General features: G+C 38.8%; 1 protein-coding gene across 2 annotated transcripts in view; it reads right to left on the reverse strand.

Annotated features, from left to right (window-relative positions):
* The window catches only part of ppfibp2a (PPFIA binding protein 2a), a 37542-nt gene that overhangs the window by 4020 nt on the left and 10505 nt on the right, over positions 1 to 23017 (reverse strand). The window contains exons 8-24 of one of the 2 annotated variants that reach the window (XM_066684338.1): positions 21957 to 22150; positions 18156 to 18242; positions 16106 to 16219; positions 14033 to 14164; positions 11059 to 11301; positions 10016 to 10108; positions 7436 to 7547; positions 6867 to 6899; positions 6331 to 6392; positions 4806 to 4881; positions 4607 to 4701; positions 4434 to 4501; positions 4227 to 4287; positions 4089 to 4118; positions 3429 to 3546; positions 648 to 783; positions 429 to 557 (exon numbers count right to left, since the gene is read on the reverse strand). In XM_066684338.1, coding sequence (XP_066540435.1) covers positions 429 to 557; positions 648 to 783; positions 3429 to 3546; positions 4089 to 4118; positions 4227 to 4287; positions 4434 to 4501; positions 4607 to 4701; positions 4806 to 4881; positions 6331 to 6392; positions 6867 to 6899; positions 7436 to 7547; positions 10016 to 10108; positions 11059 to 11301; positions 14033 to 14164; positions 16106 to 16219; positions 18156 to 18242; positions 21957 to 22150 — 1783 coding nt within the window. Of the gene's footprint in view, positions 1 to 428; positions 558 to 647; positions 784 to 3428; positions 3547 to 4088; positions 4119 to 4226; positions 4288 to 4433; positions 4502 to 4606; positions 4702 to 4805; positions 4882 to 6330; positions 6393 to 6866; positions 6900 to 7435; positions 7548 to 10015; positions 10109 to 11058; positions 11302 to 14032; positions 14165 to 16105; positions 16220 to 18155; positions 18243 to 19864; positions 19928 to 21956; positions 22151 to 23017 lie in introns of those variants that run through there. The other variant, XM_066684339.1, reaches the window with a different exon arrangement.

Raw genomic sequence — 23017 nt, forward strand, 5'->3', positions numbered from 1 at the left:
AAATCACACATTAAGAAATAAATCATTTGAATGAAGTCATATGTGTCACAATTATTGGCACCCCTGGTGTTAGCACTTTGTACAACCTCCTCTTGCCAACAAGACAGCACTCAATCTTCTCATCGCAGAAGTACTAAACTAAAGAGATAAAGTGTACTGTGGTACAGCATGATGTATAGGTTAACAGATTGTTACTAATCAAAATATTTGCTTGCCAAAATTAATCTCTTTTTAACATTTTAATTTGGTTGACATTTTCATAGCTTACACAGTTCGTTAATTATCTAATGAATAAAATTTATTCTCAGCCCAGTGTAAACAGTTATGACAATAACCCTCATTACTTATTCATTTATTAATATACATGGAATATTTTAGAAGATTAAGGCAAAGACAAAGAGTCTTTCCTGCATAACTCATACACTTACCTAATTGAACGTCCAGAGTCTGGTGTCCGGGCCAGTCTAGGTCCTGCTGTTGCTCTGAAGCCCCCCCTCTTGAATTCAGTGGGCTCGAGATCATCTCCCTGCAGACCCCCTGACTGTGTCCTCCTGATCCTAAACATAGAGAGTGCTGCGTGAGCAAGGACAACTTTTAATAGAACACAAAAGCTAGGTGCATATGCACGGGCACAAAGCCACACTCACTTTCCCCACAGTTTACGGATGCTCTTGTTGTTCTTCAGATTTTCCTGTGAAACAGGAGAATGCTGTCCAGAGTCTACTCCAGATGACACTGAAGAAGGCTCAGATGTGCTTGTGTCCTCCATTCTCTCTGTCTTTCCTGCAGTATATACATAATACATAAATACATATACACATGACCCAAGAAAAGGGTTAAATTGTTATCACACTACAAGAATTATCTAGTAAATTATGTATTTACTGTTTGTCATTATTCATAAAGCTACATGAAGTCTACATAAACCCTTGACAAATATAATGTGATTAATCTACTTAGTGTAACATTGATTAAAGCAGCATTTATTAACATATACTTATGTATACTTAATAACATATACTTTATTAACATATTCACTTTTTGGAACAAGCCTTTATAGATGCATTTAGCCTCATGAAAGGGAGTTGTTACATAGCCTTACCAATGATGACTTACAGTAAAGTATTACCAAACAACCCCTGCCAAATGTTTACTATCAGGTCACTCCATGAAAAAAAAAAAAAAAAAAAAAAAGACCAAAGGTCAAATGACTGTGATGCCATTACAGCAGCTGTTGTTTTAAGGCTCATTAATTTTATGTTCAGCACCGTTCATGTCAGTAGGTCTTTAAAAGACATTTAAAAATAAAAATTTAAATGTAATAATATTTGTTGCAATACCTTCTTTTTCATTATTATTATTATTGGTATCTGTTTTGGGAAGTTTTTGTACTGCCTGCAGCACTGTGAAAATGTATTTGCCCTTTTGGTGGTTTTCTCTGCTTTTTATTCACAATTAATGCTTCTAGAAATTTGCAATCACAGGTAAGTAGTCGTTTTTAAACAGTTTGATTTGAATATTAGCAATCAGTGTGATTAAAATCAATATAACGTTCCAATGAAATCAAAGAATACACCAAATAAAGCTCATACTACATATAAAATAGCACAGAAGCTATACAGTGAACATGCAGCTGTGGGGGTCTGCCCTGAGCATTAAGAGACAGCCAAACATCTGGCCCTGGTTAAGGCTATAAAGAAGCTGTAGCCACAGGTCTGCTTCTAGCCATGGCTCCACCCGAGAGAGAAAGAGAGAGAGAGAGAAAGAGAAAGAGAGTGAGAGAGAGAGAGAGAGAGAGAGAGAGAGAGAGGCTAAATCACAAATCTTTCTACTCTCTACTACCTCAATGTTATGATGAAATATTAAATAATTAAATTATGTCTTCACAAAATAGTACAACATACCTCTCATATGAAGCCTTATATAGTCAGCTGCACAAATTCGTCAAAATATTTGTAGATCACTGTATGTGTGCTAAAGGCAGAGAGGGATAACCTATATTAAATGAACAAATGTTTGTAGAAATCTTCACGTCTATTTGTTTTTCTGAAATAAACGACATTATTATTTGCTGTAGTTGCAATAGCTAATCTTCTGGAGAGATTTTAGACAAGGTGCTGGAACAGACCTGTGAGAATCTGAAGATAATTAACAACCAAGAATGTGAGTGAGGTCAGGTTGTGATATTAGATGATTAGCCTTTCCAACTCCATTACTCCAGAAAACACTGTTCTACAGATCCAAAATTGGCATTGAGAATGCTATCTATCTATCTATCTATCTATCTATCTATCTATCTAGACACTCCACTATAAAAGGAGTAGGTTAATTTGAGATTCAGGGGAAAAGAGCTAATGCTAGCTCTGCCATAGGGGCCCCACTACACTACCTGATCAAAGAAGGGGTTTGAAGCCTGGTTTGGTAGAAGTGGCACAAGTGGTTTTCATTTGCTGAATGGGTGGAGGACAGTGGCCAGGACACACATTAAAGAGTTTCAGCATAGAACAGTGGTAGCTACCTAAAATTGGAGCACTTGCACTCCTGCAGCGACCTTCAAGCCATAGCCGAGAGTTTAGAAAGCACAGAAGAAGAAAGAGCAGAGGACATACACAAATTGAGTAATTTAGTAAGTTAGCTATGGAAGTTCTGAAATAAGAGATTTAATAAATGGAGATTACAAGCAAAAAGAATCAGAATTACACTTGTCATAATTCCTTTATAACAGATTTTAGATGTTAAAAGATAAATCAGAGCGGTGTAATGTGGTGATAGGAACATGGGTCATGGTGTTAGCAAAACATGCTAATCCTGCTCCAAACATACAGTGAGGCTACATGTGTTCTGATTTTTATATGTAATGCTTATGGTAAAATGGTAAATTAAAATAGTGGGGAAATAAAATATTTTAACATAAATTTTCCTTATAGCATCCACATGTACTTGACAATCAGAAATGGATGAAAAAATATTTGGCCTGAAACACTCAAAACTATTTGTAAAACATATCTCTGACACAATCCTAACACACATAACCACTGCACTTTTAAACATTATATTGCTTCTGGTTTCTATCACCATCAGTGTGAAAAATTCTGTAAAAAAAAAGTCTGTATGTTTCTCAAAAAAAGAGCTTTTCATACCAAAACACTCAGTTTGACCTTGATCTTACCCACTTAATTATACAAGAATTGGTGAAATTCCACTTTAAAAACACATAGCATGAGGAGTTTTAAAGCCTTTAAAATATAAGTTCATTCATCATTCATCTTGACACTTATTTTTCAGCAATTACTATGAAACCGTTAAAACTGAGCGTTTATTATTTACTAAAGGCTCTTACATACCAGACTAGTGTTTTACTGACAAGAATAAGAAGTTTTCTGATGGTTAAATTATAGAGCTGTCTATGATGTGACTGTGGATCATACGCAAGCTGAGGTCTCCGTCTTCACTGCCTTCTCGAGATCTTGCTTCTGAGGTATCACTCTTCCCGGCATCTGTGTCAGAAGGCTTCCCCGTCTGCTGTTTGAAGTCAGAGTTCTGTTGCTGGATATACAGAATCACACATTAAAAACTTTTAAACACGTAAAAATGCTATTGCACTGGTGCATATTTTATAGTTTTTAATATTCTTCATGCATCAACACACAATGAACCATTAATATGATATATGTTCACATTGTATAGTTAAAAATGTATATACATAGTTAAGATGGCTTCATTGCAGAAATCAGAATAAACCTTATGAATTATACTTTTAATTCAAAATAGTATTATAATGATGTACTTTGACCCTAAAATGGATTAATATGTATGCACATATGCTTTGCAACTGGCCTAATAGCTTCTAGAGGTGCCCAGCGATTTTTGGCCCATGGGAGCATACCACATTTCTAATATTAGACAAGGTTCTTGAAGCTACATTCTCACCAACATAATCGTGTCACTCTCGTGCTGTGTGTAGAGTGGTATTTATTTAGCCCTTAAATAATAAAAAGCCCTTAATGATTTATAGCATAATGACATGATTAAAATATGATAAACCATGCAATGTGAGATTAAACTAGAATAAAGGAACATCAAGGTACCTCATCTGAAGAAACAGGTTCTACAGGACTCTATAGATTGGAAAAGACAAATCAGCAAAAATCTCAGAGAATGAAGAAACCATGAGTGAACCACAACTATAAATCTCTTTAACTGTCAGAGTGAAAAACAGAGCTAACCTTTTGCGTTCCTCCAACTTTCAGGTCTTCCATGCTGCTGGAGAGATGTTTTGTATGTGACCTGAGACAACAATGCAATTATTCTCACTACAGTATTTAAGAAAATATGTATTAACTGTTTCTTTTAAGAAGAGGGAATTATTTCCTTTGCTGAAACATTCCACTTAAGCTGAGCATAACAAAAACCTTTTCATTATAAGAGCATACTTGGATTCTGTCTCCTTCTGACTGGACATTGGGGGCGCAAGAAGTGGAGAGGAAACACTGGATGTTAGCTTAAAGAAAGACAAATTAACATTAGAACACAAAGAAGTTATGGCTGTGTAATAACAGCAAATAAACGACATTATCATAACCACAAATATGTTAACAGTATATACCTCAGAGTGAGGCTTAACAGAGAGAGCTTTTATCTTCACTCCTATGCTCTGCTCCTCTTCCTCACTGCTGCTTTGTGGAGCTGAAATCACTGAGTCTTATGAGCGAAAACAGAGGAATTCTAGTGAATCCAGGCATCTTTTTATCGGAAGTTCATTGTGGAGTACAACACAAAAGGGAAAGACAGCTGAGAAACCTTACTCTGAACTGAGGTCATGCCATCTCTAAACTGCTTACAGTGGCTCAGGAGGAGGGAGAGTTCCTCTATACGCCGATCCTGATCAAACAAAAAAAGAAAAAAGGAGAAAATAACAACCTATGACTTTTACATGCAATATATGGCAATGCAATGCAATATAATACAAATTATAATTAAAATATAAAAAAATAAACACTATATATAACGAAACAAATAAGACCATTAAAGGGTTCATAGTGTATATTTCTACTCTATTGTGGACATGGAATTTGCTTATCCATGACATAGGGCACTTTAAGAAGAAGAAAAAGAAGAAGAAAACATCTGTTTGTTTTACTATTTAAAGTTTAATCAGGAAAATGTCAAGGCATGCATTTTCAAGAATAAACTTCCCTGACCATGTCATGTATAGCATGCATGCTAGATGGTATTTTGGCTAAACTAGAAAGCAGTGATTTGGCAGTGAGTTCAGAAGAGTGGGTGTGTTCTGAAATGGTGCCCTAGGGCAAATCCTGCCACGTCTCAAATCCCGAGAGTCCAGGATAGGCTTTGGCAGGGGCTTTCACCTATAAGTTTGGGCTGAGGGAAGTGGCTCTGGCTGGAGTTCTGCAGACTGTGCCGTCTGAGATTCTGCTCTACAGCAAACGCAAGCCTGGAGCTCTCAAAATGCCTTTAACTTGCTCTAATACATACCGGTGTGTGGTGGTAAGAGACTGTTATTAAACTAGTTTTCAGTACAGTACAGTACACACAAACACAAATGCACTGACAAGACCAATCATTTTGGCATGAGCAATATATAGAAGTAAACATGTAAAAGTACCCAAAACATACTCAAATGCACAAAACACTCTCCAACCTACAACCTAAAAGGAAGAAATAAACACACAGTGAATGTGTTATAACCCTGGATAGGTCTGTTTCAGGATGGTTCACTCGTCTGGCATTTTCTGCTGATAGGCCCAGGAATCTTTGTTTTGGAATACTTACTTGCCCAATACTTTTTTTTTTATTTATTAAAAAATTATTATTATTAATTAATTAATTAATTAATTAATTCATTCATTATCTGTAAGCGCTTATCCAGTTCAGCGTCGCGGTGGGTCCAGAGCCTACCTGGAATCATTGGGCGCAAGGCGGGAATACACCCTGGAGGGGGCGCCAGTCCTTCACAGGGCAACACACACACACATTCACTCACACACTCACACCTACGGACACTTTTGAGTCGCCAATCTACCTACCTACGTTTTTGGAAACCCACACGGACACGGGGAGAACACACTAAACTCCTCACAGACAGTCACTCAGAGTCCCTGGAGCTGTGTAACTGTGACACTACCTGCTGCACCACCGTGCTGCCCCATTATTATTATTAGCAGTAGTAATAGTAGTAGTGGTAGTAGTATTAATACTACAAAACACTGATATTAGTTACAACATTTTCATAAAGATCAGACCATACTGCCACTATATATTAGTTAAAATCGTCCTTTTTTGAAAGCAGATGGCAAGAAATTAATTTACCTTTTCATCATTGGCTGCGATGAGTAGTTCCATACCTGTTTTTAGCTTTTGTAACTCTTGATCTGTTGAGAAAGAAACAAACATATTTATGGCAGGTCTATCACATCTTGCTAAGATGCAGTGCTACAATATTCTGTGCTGTCAGCATATTCTGGAAAAGGACACTGAACTCATGCCTGAATTCTCGTTGCATACACATGGACATGATCAGAAAGTCATGCTGTGGCACTGTGTTACTGTATTAGACTGCAGCTCTGCTGAGGGAGGATAAGACAGCTTAATCCATCTGATTTCTGTGAAGGACAAACTTAAGCCTGAGCATTATGCTGTACTCAGTCATAGCAGACAGGGAGCCCTCTTCTGTGCAATAAAAGGAAAGAGGGTGACAGCAAGGTTTATTGATGTAAGAAGTGACAATGGCAAGTGTTGTTTTATTACGTAAGCTCATAGGAACGCTAAGACATTTTACACAGAAGCCTGACTGAGTTTGTGTGTATGTGTGTGTGTGTTGGTAAATAATACACTAAAAACCTTACGTTTAGTGTTGAGCCTTCTCCTGTATATCTCCTCTAATGGTGAGAGCAGTGTGGAGAACATACAAAGATGCTGTTAGACACCACATACAAACATATGCAGACACAACACAAACATGACATTAAACCAGTAATCAATCATGTAGGTTAGTTAGGTTAAAACCATTCTTTTTCGGTCTCTCCATTTACATTTATATCTACGGCATTTGGCCATTAATTAACAGCTTACTTTTTTATTTCAGGTTACACAAGTAGGCTGCATACACTGGCTGTGTTATTAACATTATTACAGGCTACTTCCTTGTCTCATTTACATCTTCTAACCATGTGATCTTCTTAATGTTCAGGCCCCTTGTATCCTCCTTGTCTCGTCTCTCATTAGCACTCCACACCTGGGTGAATCTGTTTGCCCAGGTGTTTCTAACCTAGGTTTGTATTTAAGATCTGTATTAGACTTTAAGTCATGTAGTCATGTTACATGCAGTGTTCATCTTTGTAATGAACATGGCTTGCTCTTTTTTGCGTGTACAGAATGCACCTAGGATGCATTTTAGCGGCTGAAGGTGACGTACCTCTCTCTGCACTGTCCACAGACACAGGGGCTTTGGAGAGCAGCTGGGCCTGAAGGTTCTCGATCTCTGTGTTTTTACACTGTAGCAGCTGCTGTAAGCTTGAGATCTCAGCCTGAATATGAGACACAACAGTTGGCAATTTATTAACTAGCATTTCCACATTAATACTCAACATCCCCTCATCGTGTTAAGGAGGACTGGGGAATGGCGATGGCTGATGCGACACAGGATCAAAGAAAAATAAAATTAAAAGTAATTTTAATAAAGTGCATTTATTGTCAAACCAACACCCTCTGGAACAGGAACACAGAATTTCACAAGAGTGCAACAGAAGCAGCTTTAGCCTTTGTGAGTTATACTCTCCAACCACCTGATCACTGAATCACTGAGTCACACACAGTGACTTTACCTCAGTGTTATTATAGCAATTTGGTGTGGACACATGGACAATTTGCACACACAAGGAGATGTCGTGCCACAGGGCCATGGGCAGTGCAATGGCAGTTAAGTGGACAGCTAGTGGAAAAAGCACATGAGGTCGAAGGATAAGATCTGTGAGGGGGATAATGTTTGTGTTAATCAAAGTTCGAGGAAAGTCTGTGGGAAAAAAAAATATGGCAATGGAAATGACACATCCTGGACAGGACCAGAAGTGAGGAGCAAGGAGCAAGTTAATGTGAGGAGGCCTGGGAGAAGAGGTGTGAGAGAGTGATAACTGGAGAGGATGCAGAGATTAGAGGGAAGGAGAAATGGGAAATGAGAAAGTGGGAGTGGAGGCAGAAGATGCAAGTGTAGAAAAGGTATGAAGGAGGTAGAAGAGCTGGGTGAGGAGGTGCTGGGAAAGAAGAAGGAAGGAGGTTAAAGAGAGATGTGGTAGAGAAGCCAAAGAGAAGAGGAAGAAGTTGAGGAGGTAGGGCAGACGATGACAGTAGGGGAGAAAATCTGAATTTGAGGACATGTGAGAGGAAATAGCAGAGGAGGATAAGATGAGGGAAAGAAAAGGGGAGGAGGAGGTGGGAGAGGAGTGGGGGGGAGGTGGAGGTGGAGGCACCTGCAGGCTCTTGCTGCGCTCCTCCCACTGTTGCCTCTCCACCTGCAGTTGCTCCACTGTCAGCCTCAGACTAGACAACTGAGTCACCAGAGACTGGTAACACACGTGAAGAGAGTAAGAGATAGACAGCTATAGAAAGAGGAGGAGAAGAGGATGACAGAGAGAGAAAGACAAAGACAGAGAGAAAGAAATAAAAGGTATACTCCCTTGAAAAGCTGGGACTCAAGGTATATAATCATTACAATATTCCAGTTCTGCCCAATGCCACAGTTTCTGAATAATATGAAGCAGGAATGTTGGTCAAAGGGCTGTGGCCAGAATTAAGCTCTGAAATCACTGATGAGCTACATTGGGAATTAACTTAGAATGAAAATAATACACTTATATTTTGCCTCAACAAGGGTACCCTCTCGTTTATAGAAAGCACTCAGTAGCACCCCTTGTGAAACACCATGATAAATGTTAATGAATGTTTGAGTTAGTGAGTGAGAGAGTTGCAAACGAGTTCCATGAAGTGCTTTACATCTAAAATGGCAAACGTATCTCAAAGAAATGATTGCAATGATGACTGAATAAATTGTCTTTCATTCATTAATTTTCTGTATTGAATTAATAATTATTATATTATATTATATTATTCATTCATTATCTGTAACCGCTTATCCAGTTCAGGGTCACGGTGGGTCCAGAGCCTACCTGGAATCATTGGGCGCAAGGCGGGAATACACCCTGGAGGGGGCGCCAGTCCTTCACAGGGCCACACACACTCACACCTACGGACACTTTTGAGTCGCCAATCCACCTACCAACATATGTTTTTGGACCGTGGGAGGAAACCCATGCAGACACAGGGAGAACACACCAAGTTCCTCACAGACAGTCACCTGGAGCGGGACTCGAACCCTTATCTACCACGTGCTCCTTTTGCACATGGCTTTGAGTTTGTTTTGATTCCTGTCTCTGCCTTAGCCCCGCCTTATCACCCCCCCCCCCCCCCCCCACCACCACCACATTGTAATCAGTGTTCCCACCTGTGCCTCCTTTGTGGTCCTGCCCTCTTGTTACCCTTCCCAGGTGTTTCTTGTCTGTGTTCCTGCTTATATACCCCACTAGGTTTCAGTGTTGCTTTATCTGGTGTTGTGTCTTGATGTATGTTTTTGTTTGTATGTTTTGATATATGTCTATACCAGTTCATGGCTGTTTCCTATTTTTTCTGTTCTGTTCTAGTTTGCTTCTGCTAATCCTGTTTGTGTTTGTTTTCTGATGGTGTTGTTTTGTTCACTTTTGTTTGTGCTAATAAATTCCTTCATTGCATGTACATCTGCCTCATCGTTCTCCCTCAGCCCTGACTATGTTATTTTATATTACATACACCATGAAAGTGCTATAAAGTTGAGCTCTCACTGCTTGGGGACAGTCAGTAAAGATGTAAAATAATGAAGACCCATATATCTCTATGTAGTATGGCTATGTGCTGTGTGTCAATCAGTTTAAAATATAATTGTAATAATATAGTTCTGTGGCTGTACCTTTGTGGCTTTGAGCTTCCTCTCATACTGTGACTTCTCATCTTCAAGTTCCTCCACCTTATTTTTGAGTAATCTCATTTCCTGGAGCAAGCCCTGGTTGGAAGTATGCAGAACATAGAGTTGATCACAGCTGCCCAGATACACATTTATAATGACTGCATGCACAAACCATCATAGAGTGTTTACAGCACAATTGACAGACTCCAGTTTATCTAAAATGCAACCCTGTTGAGTTTGGTAGTTTTTTTTTTTATCAGGGATTGATTTAAAGGGCATTCAGCTTAAAATGAATTAATGAGTTTTTACTTCCTTATTGGTCATGCCATTACCCAATAAATTTCCACAAAAATACCCAAAATGTATTATACAAAGACATCATACAACCCTCAGTGATAAAGAAATCCACTGGTGTAGAGTCTAATGAATACATATATATACCAGCCCTTCTTTAATATTAGATATATTAATTTTAGATTAGCCATATATGGTGGGTGGATGGGTCTGAGAGAGAGAGAGAGAGAGAGAGAGAGAGAGAGAGAGAGAGAGAGACTAAAGCCTAAAATATCCATCCAAAGCAGATGTAGTTTTCAAAGGTTTATCCACCTTTAAATATCAGATGTTTTTACTAGCATTTAAACTGGAAAATCTCACATGTGGGACGGCTGTGGCACTGCTCTACAAGGCAAGTAGGCATTTGTACAACAGATGTAGCAATGGTTACATTTTTTATTTTGGTGGACGTGCCCCTTTAATCACAAGAAAACACGGAGCTGTAAATTAACCAGTCACATGCATAAACACCGTTAGACACCCCAGACCACAGAGTTAAATAGAAATGGGAAAAACACACACACACATCCAGTTTAATGCTTTGATACTAGCATTAGAGACACATGTTGTGAATGGACAAAAAGTATTGGTTAGGAAATGACAAAACAGCGAAGGGCAGGCTCAAGCCACAATCATACAACTCGTGTAGGCCACACTCCAAAACTCCATCACAAACAGAGCTGTAAAATCCATCAGGTTATTACAGTGCCTACACTTTCTCTTTCACAGCGACAGTGCTCCTCAGCACCTAAAGCTTGATCACTGTCCTCCAGCACAGGCCTGTCCTCAGCCTGCACTGACCCATTTGGAGGAGCTTCAGCTGGGCTACATTCTCCACTCTGCCCAGGATCCACTTCCTGGTTCTCTGAGGCTTTTTTTTCCTGGTGCTTACTAGAGAGCTCTTGTTGGATCCTACACATCTGCTCTTGCAGCTCGCTAATCAGATTCACTACGCTCTGTCAGAGAGAAGAGAGAGAATTGCACAGGAGAGCAGGTGAGAAAAATTGGGATAAAAGGTAAAAAGAGAAAGAAAGGAAGAAAAGTTGATCTCAGGAGACATGCAGGATACTGTATATGTGTGAGTGTCCAATGTCTATTAAACGGAGGTCAAATTAAATCCAGCACAGTTCCTTTATGTCTGAGGATCTGCTTTTCAACTTATGCCTCCTGCCAGCTTCCACTGAGTGGAATATTTCAGGGCCGTGCAAGAGGCTGTCACTCAGCAAGACATTTACAAGTCTAGAAGGAATCACAGTGAGAAAACAACATGCTGTACAGGCTAAGAAGTACCTCAAAGGTGCTGCCACTGGCAGGGCCTTGGGAAAAAATGTACCCAACAGCCAGGAAAAACAGCTCCCTGACCTATTTTTTTGCAAGCCAAGGCCTCTACTATAAGGTCCTTTGTGTAGAAGTCAAACAGCAATATCTCATTTCCAGGATATACGACATGGGCAATCACATTCTAAATGTGAACCAGCATCAAATGTGTTCATATGACTTCAGCGTCTGGCCAAATTCAAGTTTGTACAGTAAGCTGCCTTTTAATTGTATTAAATGATGTATGGAGCTGTCCTCAACAGCAAACAAAGCCTTCCTCTGTGAAACATAACGACACTGTAAGATTATGTAACTAAACTAAACAGGCTTGAAACACAGACTGATTAAACTTTAGATTCTCAATGTATAGTTTCTTTTCTGTAGGATGCATTTTTTCTATCACTAAGAGAAACGAACTTAAAGGGTCAATGAATGAAGCATGGCCTCAAATACTTCAAACAGCGTTATAATTAAAGCAATGAAATTAAATAAATAAATAAATAAATACATAAATAAAAGCATTTTGTTAATCACATGTCGAGCAAACTGTAATAAAATCATCTGGAATTCCATAGTTTAAGAAAACAATCTTCTACCAGGTGAGCTATAAGTGATTCTCAGCAGAGCACACAGATGAAGTAGAACTCAACAGAACGAATTACCTTTCAAAATAACTGGTAGAATCAGCCCTAAAGTATGATTTAAGTCATAAGCTTAGTGCAATGACCAAAACTTTGGTTGTTTGCTTCATCAAATTTAACCTTTGACTGAGCTGCATTCTCACCAGTGTCAACATCGGTTAAGAAATGTCTGGCACGTATGGAGAGGAAGTTTCATCTGATACTGGGAAAGTTCAAAAACAGCAGACCAGATGACTGTCCACTGATTACTATCTATAGAGTCCAGTAGAGTGGGCCAGGGACAGGGCCTGCCCCCCTTTGACTGAGAGACAGCATGCCAGTAGAAGGCTCAGAGTCAGATTGCTGCCATTCTTTCATTTTGAATGAAGCCCAGCAGTTGTCAGAATGTCGGTGGAGCTTGAGTGCTGCATCCAAATTAAAATAGAGATCAGCTTCAGACAGCATGTGTTTTTAGACTATATAAAAATATAGAATTAAAAAAATCTCTTAGTAAAACGTTACTACATTAAACTGAAAGTCTGCTTCTGAAATCGCAATAATTGGTTAAAATGAAGGATGGTTACACTTACATACCAATTATATCACTTTTCTAGTCACGCAATGGGGTGTAACAAATTTGTTTTGATGTTAACTTTGAGTCAACATATTTACATGGGAGTCAAAAAATTTTAAACACACACACACACACACACACACACACACACACACACACACACACACACAAAGCAATCACAACACAGATCCTAAGGTAAGGTGTATTTTACATCACCACACATGAGCTGTCATTGCCAACACTGCAATTACATCTGAAACATAGACTTTTCTTTCACAAAACTGTAATTAGAGAAAACCACAAATTTGTTGTCGTAAAATGGTTGCTGCTCAGATGTATGTAAATTTGCCAGAAGTGAAACCTCTAATGGTTAGAAACCAATAAAAAAACATTGAGAAAACTACTTAAAGCCAACATGAATATGAAATCCTATATATCTGAGTAAAACTTGGTGTCAGGAAAGGATCCTCTCAAAGGATTGATAAAAGTTGTCGGATGGATGATATTAAATTCAATACAATAATGTAATACACTAGTTAATCTTAGAAGATCATTTAGAGACAGAAAAAAAAACATAAAATTTGGAGGGGATAGTATATGGTATTATTATTAAACAAGTACAAATATCTATTATTTTAAGTCTGAGATGCCTTTTTGAAGAAGGCAATATACATCTAATCATAAAAGGTGTCAGGAACAGATTATTGGCACTTAAAACTTTATTCTTTCATCAGATTATCTGCACAGAAAACAAACTGTGGTGTTCAACATATAATTGTTAAAGAAATAATATGTAAGGCTGCCATTGTAAGGCAGCAGTGTCAAACAAGGAATGCCATAGTTTTAAGTGTCCCATGAGTGGATCGGAACCTGAACTCAAAGTTAATAAATCACTTCACTCACTGCAAGTCACAATAATAATAATAATAATAGTGTTAAGTCACCGCATCCAAAACTAGAATTAAAGTGAAAACCCTGAACTTTCCAAATTGAACATACATGACATAACTACCAAACACATTCAGCTAAACCCCACTGGTCTCACATTAGGTATTTTATGAGTAAAATTTTGCCAGAGCTGCCATATAATGAAGTTTACCACTCTCTCACGGTTCATTATGAAGGCTAAAGCTTACCAAGCCACTGTTTATTAGAATGTTGATAGCAGTACATTACCTCAGCTTTGTGTTGTCTCTCCACGTTGTGGTTCTGCCTCTCTTCCATGCCCACCAGCTTCAGTTTCAGATAAGAGACCTCATCCATCAGATCCAGTTTCTGAGACTCAAGAGTTGTCCTGCTCAGAAGCTCCTACACAAGTTCATTTGCACACACACACACACACCACACACACGTGTTTAATTGTGGACTCTTCTCTCAAAAACCTTTGCTCAGTCACTTCAAACAAATCCCCCAACTCTGGCGAGACTTGGCTTCACTTTGGCTAAATATACACAGACTATGAGCGCTATATTTACTTCCCCTCTCTATGAGGGAATGACACATGAGAGAGAGCTGAAGGGAATAGTTCCTCCAGAACTAGAGAGGGTTATTACACAGGCGAAAACACAGGTGCTTTTCCATTTGTGTGAGAACTGAGGGCGTTCATATTGAAGAAAAAAAAAGTTCACATAAACACACTTAAAACCCTCGCTGAATATCAGTGACTAAAACAACACTACAGACTTTAACCTCTCTGTTTAACAGACACTGACTTCATTGACTGCTAGGAAGGTGATTCTAAGCAGCAATGGGTCCTGTCATGTGGAGCAGCTCAAGAAAGCATTTCAAATGCCCAGCCGAGCTCAGCTCAGCCTTTAAGCACTCTCACTTTGTGCCTTTCAGAGGCTCCACATGGAAAATATTAGAGCTGTGTCACTGGAATCAGATTTACTTTTGAAGGCCAAAACCTCATAATGACCACATCTCAGGCAAACGCACTAAAAATACTTCCCATCAGAGAAGCCAAAGCTGCAGATTCAATCAGGAACAGAGCTATTTAGAAAGGAAAGAAAATAAAATAGAAATGTGCAATTAACTCTGCAGGAAAAGTAGCTTTGCATATGTAGTACAAAGTAAAAATGTGCCTTTGTTTGTAGATGAGATGGAAACGTGCAAATGGCGCTAAACGACGGTTCTTCTCTCAGCAGTCTTCTGGAATACACCACATTTTTAATGAGGCAAAGAATGTGACTGGTGACTGTCCTACACAGGCAGGGTATTAAAACAGTTCCATGTTATTTGCCATTGTTATTAATGACTTTATTGTATAATCACTTCATTCTAAATGGTGCTGTAGCTCTCTTATCTAATCTCAATGTCAACATGCAGGATTTCTTATGAATTGGTTCATTTAAGCCATTCCATTACTTATTATTATTCTAATATTAGTCTGTACTTGTATTAATAATCTTTTTACTTTAACTAGATAAGGTTCAAGTGCTAATTAAGTGCTAGTTTTTCCCATGAAACTTGTATTTTGTACATTGGTACTCATGCTGCAAACTCTACTTGCCACTTGTCCTGCTGACCATGTTTAACTTTGGGTTTAAATCCAGTTTGGGTTTTATCCAGTTTAGTGTGAAATCCTGCAGTGTGAATCGCCTCCAGGACTAGCTAAAGCTGAAGTCGCTTACCTGGGCTGATCATTCCATCCAGACGGGATGTATCTCAGCTCAGTTGTATCTCAGGTTTAAACTGAGTACCAATGCCCCATTGAAATATCTGGTTTACCAAGGCAATGTCAGCACGGATACTACTGGAATCTTACAGATGTATTTCCCCCGATGAAGCTACAAAATGTAGAACACTGCACACTTCCTCAAAGATACCAGGATGAAAATGACAAAGACTTGTCTCCTCATGAAAAGTCTGGCACACCTCAGAATAAATATCGAATATCAGAGAAAAAGCACATGAGAAAGAAAAGGAAAGCCAAAGATTAAGGGCTAAGTTGAAAGCTTTATGAGACCAATGCTGTTTAAAGAAACTGGGTGCTCAACGTTCCATCAGCAGGAGGTTGCTGTAAACCCCAGAGCACACAGACTAAACATCCAGCAACAACAACAACATAGGGTCACATTAGTGTTTATGTGACTCTCCAGCTGGCTTCCCCTCATAGTTTACCATTGCCAAAGAAAACCTGACAATCAGTGCCACTTCTCACAGATATTACAGTCTGTTGGCAGCAGTGGTAAAGTGGTAAAGCAGTGAGACATAATCACATTGATGATAAGTCAACTTGTTTATTACCTGTTGTAGCATCTCTTCTGTGGAGTTGAGCTTGTGCTGGTGCTCCTCTAGAGAATTCTCCAAGTCTCTGATCTTCTCTCCCTGAGCCTCGACCTGATCTGTCAACACACTCACCTGAGAGAGAGAGCGAGAGAAGCACTTTAACCATAATGTTTCTCTCCTCAACCCCAAACTCTCCCACTCCACCAGTCAGACAAGTCAAGTTGAGTCAGCAGTTTCCTGTTTAACCCCATTAACTTTCTATATGATGTGATAAAGGGAGCACAATACTACAGTTGAGAATTTGCAATTAAATTGAGGAGGAAGTTGAAAACCTTCAGCTTAAAATGAGGCAAAATAGTGTTATTTTTTGTATTTTTTTTAATGTTGACCTGAGATGCTGATGAGATGATTTAATAAAAGCAGTTTATCACTGAAACTGATTAGATCTTTTAATTTAATTCTGTGTAATTGCAGTTATTGAAAGTTTTTCACACTAAATAGATCCAGTACAATAAGTCTTTAGTTTAGGGTTTTAAAGGGTTAAACTGCTTTTGCTTTTTTTTTTTTTCTTTCAGAAAAAGGCCTGTGGTTCTCCAGACGTTGTGGTCTTGTTTTGGCAGTTTGGAAACTCTGACTAATTAAAATAACAGAGAAATATATGTAGGTATATTCCGTTGCACCTCAAACAAACAAAAGCATTTCAAAAAAAGCTTAGGATGTCTCATTCCTTGGCTGTTGTACTACGTCTGTATTGCAACACACAAAAATGTCAACACCCAATAGACCACAGCAAGCCTGGTCTCGTGTGCTCAGAAAATTTACTGAGCTTGTAATCCTGAGAAAGAAAAACAAGGCTTTAAAGATCCCTACAAGTTCAGTGCAATGTGTTATAGCTCAGAAAAAGGTGGTGAAATCCAGTTGCATTGTTTATGGGATTTACAAATTGGAATTTCCAGCACTGGGGTGAAGTGCAGGTGCTCATTACTCACAATCACAGCGATTCAAACAAGTGACAGAGCACAGTAATATCAACCTTCCTGCTCAGTGTCATAAGACTACGACATACGATCTGGCCAGTGTTTATACTCTTCCTCCAGCACGTCATTGGGGTTTAAAGCCTTCCTGAATTGAGTTATGGGCTACTCAAAAAGTTATGGTTCAAAAACATTAACATATGAAGTAATCCTTAAGACTCTGCGTACTCCACCTCATATACACACACTCTTTGAATACCATATGAAATGATAATTAGCTGTATGTTTAATGAATGTGAGACACATTGACTCCCATACTCATACTTTGGTATGGCCAATCCTCATACCAGCATGTGCTTTTGAATTGTGCGAGGAAACTGGAGCACCTGGAGGAAAGCTACACAGGGAGAGCACACCAGGCTCATCAGAGACATTGACTTGGGACAGGGTTTGAATGCATAACCCAAGACCCTGGAGCTGGAACTACCAGTAGCGCCACCAGTAGCGCCAGTGTGTGTGTGTGAATTGAGCGTTCTGAGATTGTAAAGCATCCTTGGGTATCTAGAAAGGCGCTATATAAGTGTAACGATAACTAACTAACTAACTGTATCACCCTAAATGTGTACTGTGTGCAACCTATATACATTACTGTGCAAAAGCTTTAGGCACATGCAAAAAATAATGGAATTAATTCTTTATTACAGAGAAAAAGACAGAGATGTGCAGTAAACATTAATAAATGAAAGAATGTCAGTATAATATGTGATGACCATTTCCTTTTTTTCTTTAATATTAGACATAGGTACAGTTTATAAGGTTTTATTAAGAAATTAGATGGTATTTTTACTGAGTGTCTTTAAGAATTTGGATTGTCACATTTCTTTTTTCATGCAAAAACTCAGGAGCCTTTAACCTCTTTTTAATAAGCTGTTTTCTTCACAGGCATACAATTATTATGTTTTTTGTAACATTATTATTCTAAGTATTATTGTTATTATTGTTTTTTTTTTAATGCCTTTACTGATTAAATGTACAGGATACAATCACATGCACCCTTCCATCGCAATGAAAATATGCTGACCTTCAGCTCTTACCTGCAGCACTAGTGATTCCTTATCTCCTTCTAGTCGAGACAGTCGCTCCTGATAGCTCTCATTGTTCCCAAGTGCCCGCAAATTGACCTGAAGATCAGGGGTCAGCAATAAACAGAGTTAGTCTTACACATAAATGCAGTTATGTTTACTGGAACATTTAAATTGTGAGGAGAAATATGCCGGCTTTAAAGCCTGTAGACTGAGAGGCCCACAGCAGCAGTGACCCATAATTCCCGCTGGCCACAGAGAGAGGCTTATCCATCAGCTGTTCCAGGTTCAGACTTAAAATGCTAATTCTATTTGTGCGTTGGATGAAGAATTTCATAAAATAACACCGCAGTTATGATTTGCCCACATTTCTAGAACTGGTCCAGTGACAGAGGTATTTCTTATAGGTTTTACGTTTCAGGTTTAGGATTTTTATACTGATTTATATTTATTTTATATTAAATAAGGCAAGAGGAAAGCAGAGGTCTGTGAAATATATCAGTGATGTATGAAATACTGTTCAAATAATGAAGAGGATTTAAACCTGAGGTACTGTTTAATGAAAATGCATGCAAAGCACAAAGTTAGTCAAAAGTTAGGACATCCCTTGTCAAATATATAGTTAGATACAGTTATACACAACATATTTATCGCAGTTTAGTGCAGTTTCAACGTGTTTAGAAGTATAACAGATTGGCATAATGTGCCATATCCTTTAAACAGACTACATTTTATATTTCACTGGTTTCCAGTCATTTGAACTGAGTAAATAAAGAGGAATTTTGTACTTTTGTCTTTATTATTATTATTATTATCTGGGGAGTATATGTTTTTATGTTTTCCTTTTCACTTAGATACTCAAAAAACACTGAGGTTTGTGTAAAACTGTATATAAGGATACAATACTGTAAATAGTGTTGAATAATAGTGTAAATAATGTAAAAATGCCATAGTGCAAGAAAATTAGGATTCAGAAAGGCCTCAGCAAAATATTCACAATAAAACTAAGCTAAAAACGTAAGCCTAAAATTTCCCATTTTTATAAATCTAATGCTCCGAAAAGCAATTAATTTTATTAAACAAATATCATCAATTAAATGCACAGTCTGCTTCCTACATAGCTTATGTCACATCAGTGAACTGTAAAATGTTATAGACATAACATTAATTAATGACTTTACCTTCAGAAAGAAGAGTAAAGAACATGCAATAATTATCATTGACGTTAGCTATTATTATATCGTTAGATCCTATTGTTACCGGTCTTGGGCAGGAAACAAAAAACATTAATCTGTAACATTCAGTACTGAACACATGGTCAAATGGAATACACAGTTCCAGTTTTCTAATGATCACCGTTTCGTAGATTAGTGCAGTGGAAAATGCCCTAAAACTAATCCTATAAATCAAGAGGTGACACACAAGTAACTGATTGAACACAGAGCTAATGTTTAAAAGATTTATTGGCCGCTTTCCTGTTTGACAGTAAGTGTACACTTCTGCTCTGAGAGGTGCTTTTAAGCTCCTCCTCTTTTCACAAAGCATCCATATTCCAGTCACCCATTCATGCTTCATCAACAACTTATTTAATGTGATCCAGAAACTACCTTCTCCATTAAACACAGGACAAAGCAAACCAATAAATGCACAGCAATAGCAAAAATATTTGAAGAAAAAGAAGAAAGCGCAGCAGATAAAGCATCAGTACAGTCAGGGCTTACCTTCTTAAGCCATGCAAAATGTTTGTAAAAATCAATGTCACACTCCATGACTCAGGGCCATGTTCTTTCCCTGCTTCTTTCTCCAGATAAAATAACTATGTCTGCCTCCAAGTGGAATTAAACGCAGAGCTAAATACAACAATGGAAAGAAGCTAAACTACTTCCCGTCTCTCTTTCTTTCTCTCTTTCAAGCCTGTGTCGATCTCTCTCTCTCTCTCTCTCTCTGTCTCTCCCCAGATGGAGGCTGTTTCAAGGTTCTGGGCATCTGGTTTGGAGCACAGAGAAAGCAGCAGTCTCTAATATCAGGCTCCACTCAAATCCTACCAGCTGCACCCTTTCTTCCTCCCTCCCTTTCTTCTGCTCTCTTTTTCCCCCTCCTACAAACCTCTCATTTTTGTTTCATGTCATACACTAATTCTGCTGCTTTTTTTGTTCACCTCTAAAGTCTTAATTTTCACATACGCGCATTTTTTACCCCCTCTGACCTTTCCCCATCTCCATCTATCCTCTCACTTTTCTACCTTCTCTACCTCAGGCTAGTCTCTATACCTCAGTCCACTCTCTCACTATCTCTGTCTATCCGCTCTCATTAATATGTACATCTCAACACTGTGTCTGCTTTGTATCCCTTTGTGCGCTAAGTGCACACACACACACACACACACACACACACACACACACACACACACACACACACGTGTTGGACAGCAGGAAAGAGGAGGAGAAATGAAAAGAGGGAACAGAAAAACTGAGGTGAGCCTTAGTAGGACAGGAAAGGGATAAAAGGGAGATGAAGTGAGTGGGGGAAGGGAAAAGGGGAAGAAATGCAGGGAAAGCAGAGGAGTAAAGAGATGGATGGATATCAGGGATTTGGGGAAAACAGTGTAGACTACAGTGAGGTGAAATGTTATGTGAAGGGGGGGGGGCATATAGAGGGGCCCTCCTTCCTTTAACCTCTGTGTCTCATTACTGGTGGGCTACCCAGGAGCCCCCAGTGGAACCCCTTCTTTCCCTCATTCTCACATGGAGGCCTAGTACAGAGACAGAACACTGCATGTATGGGTGAGATATAGGCCTCCTGTAGAAGCACAGTATGATGCAGGAAACTGAAATCCTACTGTAGCTAATAGATGAATGGTTATACTTTGAGATAACATTTTAAAAGAGTGGAATTTTCAAACTGTGAGAATTGCAATTTTAAGTATATCCTGCATTATCAAGGACAATGCTAATTAAATTATTTAGAATAAATATGAGAAAGACAAGCCAATCAGAGACAAACAAACACTGTGATGTGTCCATGAAAACGTCAGTCTACATTCGGTTTTCAATAGACAATCCATGGCTTCTTGGTCGGTTTCTTAGTAGATTGTAAAAAAGTGAAAATAAATCTTTGATTTTTCCTCTTCCTCCAATAACTAACACGGCCTGCTTGTGTCATTGTCTGTTAATACGTTATATTCCCGATCACTAACAACCAAATCACCACCTTTAGCTGTGTAAACCAAAACACACACATACTTCGGGATCCTAGATTATCCCCAAGAACATAACAAACCCTTCCAAATGTTTTGCAACACTTTTTTCCTTTATGGAGCTTATAATAACTGCATTAATGTATATATTTTCGTGACTGTCTGTGAGGAGTTGGTGTGTTCTCCCTGTGTCCGCGTGGGTTTCCTCCGGGTGCTCCGGTTTCCTCCCACAGTCCAAAAATGCATGTTGCAGGTGGATTGGCGACTCAAAAGTGTCCGTAGGTGTGAGTGTGTGAGTGAATGTGTGTGTGTCTGTGTTGCCCTGTGAAGGACTGGCGCCCCCTCCAGGGTGTATCCCCGCCTTGCGCCCAATGATTCCGGGTAGGCTCTGGACCCACCACGACCCTGAATTGGATAAGCGCTTACAGATAATGAATGAATGAATGAATGAATGAATGTATATATTTATCTCTCTTGCCTTTTCAAACTACTTGATTTTAAGGTTATTTACTACGCAACATTTATCATGAATAGACAAAGCATGGGACAAAAAAATCTTTATAACGTATTTCTTTTATAGTGTTTATAGAGCAGTGGTGAAGTACAACAGTACGTACTACACTTCGGTCCAGCCATAGTAGGAGAGTGTGTGCTGTAGTGGAGGGGATCTCTCTCCTCAGAGTGTCCTTGTCCTCGTGATCATCCAGGGCACCTCTCAGCTCCTCTGCCAGCTGCAAGACCCTCACTGAGGGGGAGCAGTCCACAGAAGGTGGCGGAACCGGGGCATCCACTTGTGCCACAGCTTTGGAGCCTGTAGCAAAGATACAGCTTTTACTATTTAAGTTATTTTATTCAGATCGGTACAGCGTGTCCACATGAATAAAAGGGCCTGTTTAGTCTGAACAAAACCTAGTATATATACACTCGTTCATTGATGTGTACATGAAAGGTTCAGCATTAAAGACTACGCTGTCTTATGTTAGAGCTTAGAGCTTTAAGTAAGACAGCCAGTGGGATCTCATTAAAGACAAACTGCAGCCTCCACTGAGTGAGAACATGTTTCTTTTATCAGTGGAAATTCCATGGTGGTTAATGGTGTTAAGGAAGGCCACACACACTGTAGTCTGTGTTGCTTTCAGCACCCTTGTATCACCTGTATTCATAGATATGAAAATAAAATGACACACTACTTCATATCACTCCCTGATTAAGTCTACATTTTTAACTCATTTCACAAAACAGGTCCATGTCTAAGGAATAGGAAATGGTTCATTTATATGGAAAAATAATACTTATATCCATTAGATGGCGCACTCTGCATGTCTTTAAAGAGCCTGCACCGCCTCTACACATTTTAAGAACATAGTCTTCAGGCGATTCTGTTGCAGACTACTTTAATAAGCTGCTCTGCGGGATCACCCTCAAAAGAAATGGCCTTTCAGATTAAGAATATGCGTTTCCACATAAGCCCATGTGTTTCAACACACTTCAAAGAGGTCTGGTTCTCCAAAAAAAAAAATCATTTTTTTTAGCATGTCATTACAATTTACCACTTCTATTAATATAGTAACTTCCAAGAAGTCAGATTAATTCAATATGACAGAAAATACGGGAGAATATCTAGACTCCCTTTACACTAACCAGCCCTTTAATTAAACACATCTACTTTGTTCTTCCG

Source organism: Hoplias malabaricus, chromosome 11, assembly GCF_029633855.1.
Source record: "Hoplias malabaricus isolate fHopMal1 chromosome 11, fHopMal1.hap1, whole genome shotgun sequence".
NCBI lineage: Eukaryota > Metazoa > Chordata > Actinopteri > Characiformes > Erythrinidae > Hoplias > Hoplias malabaricus.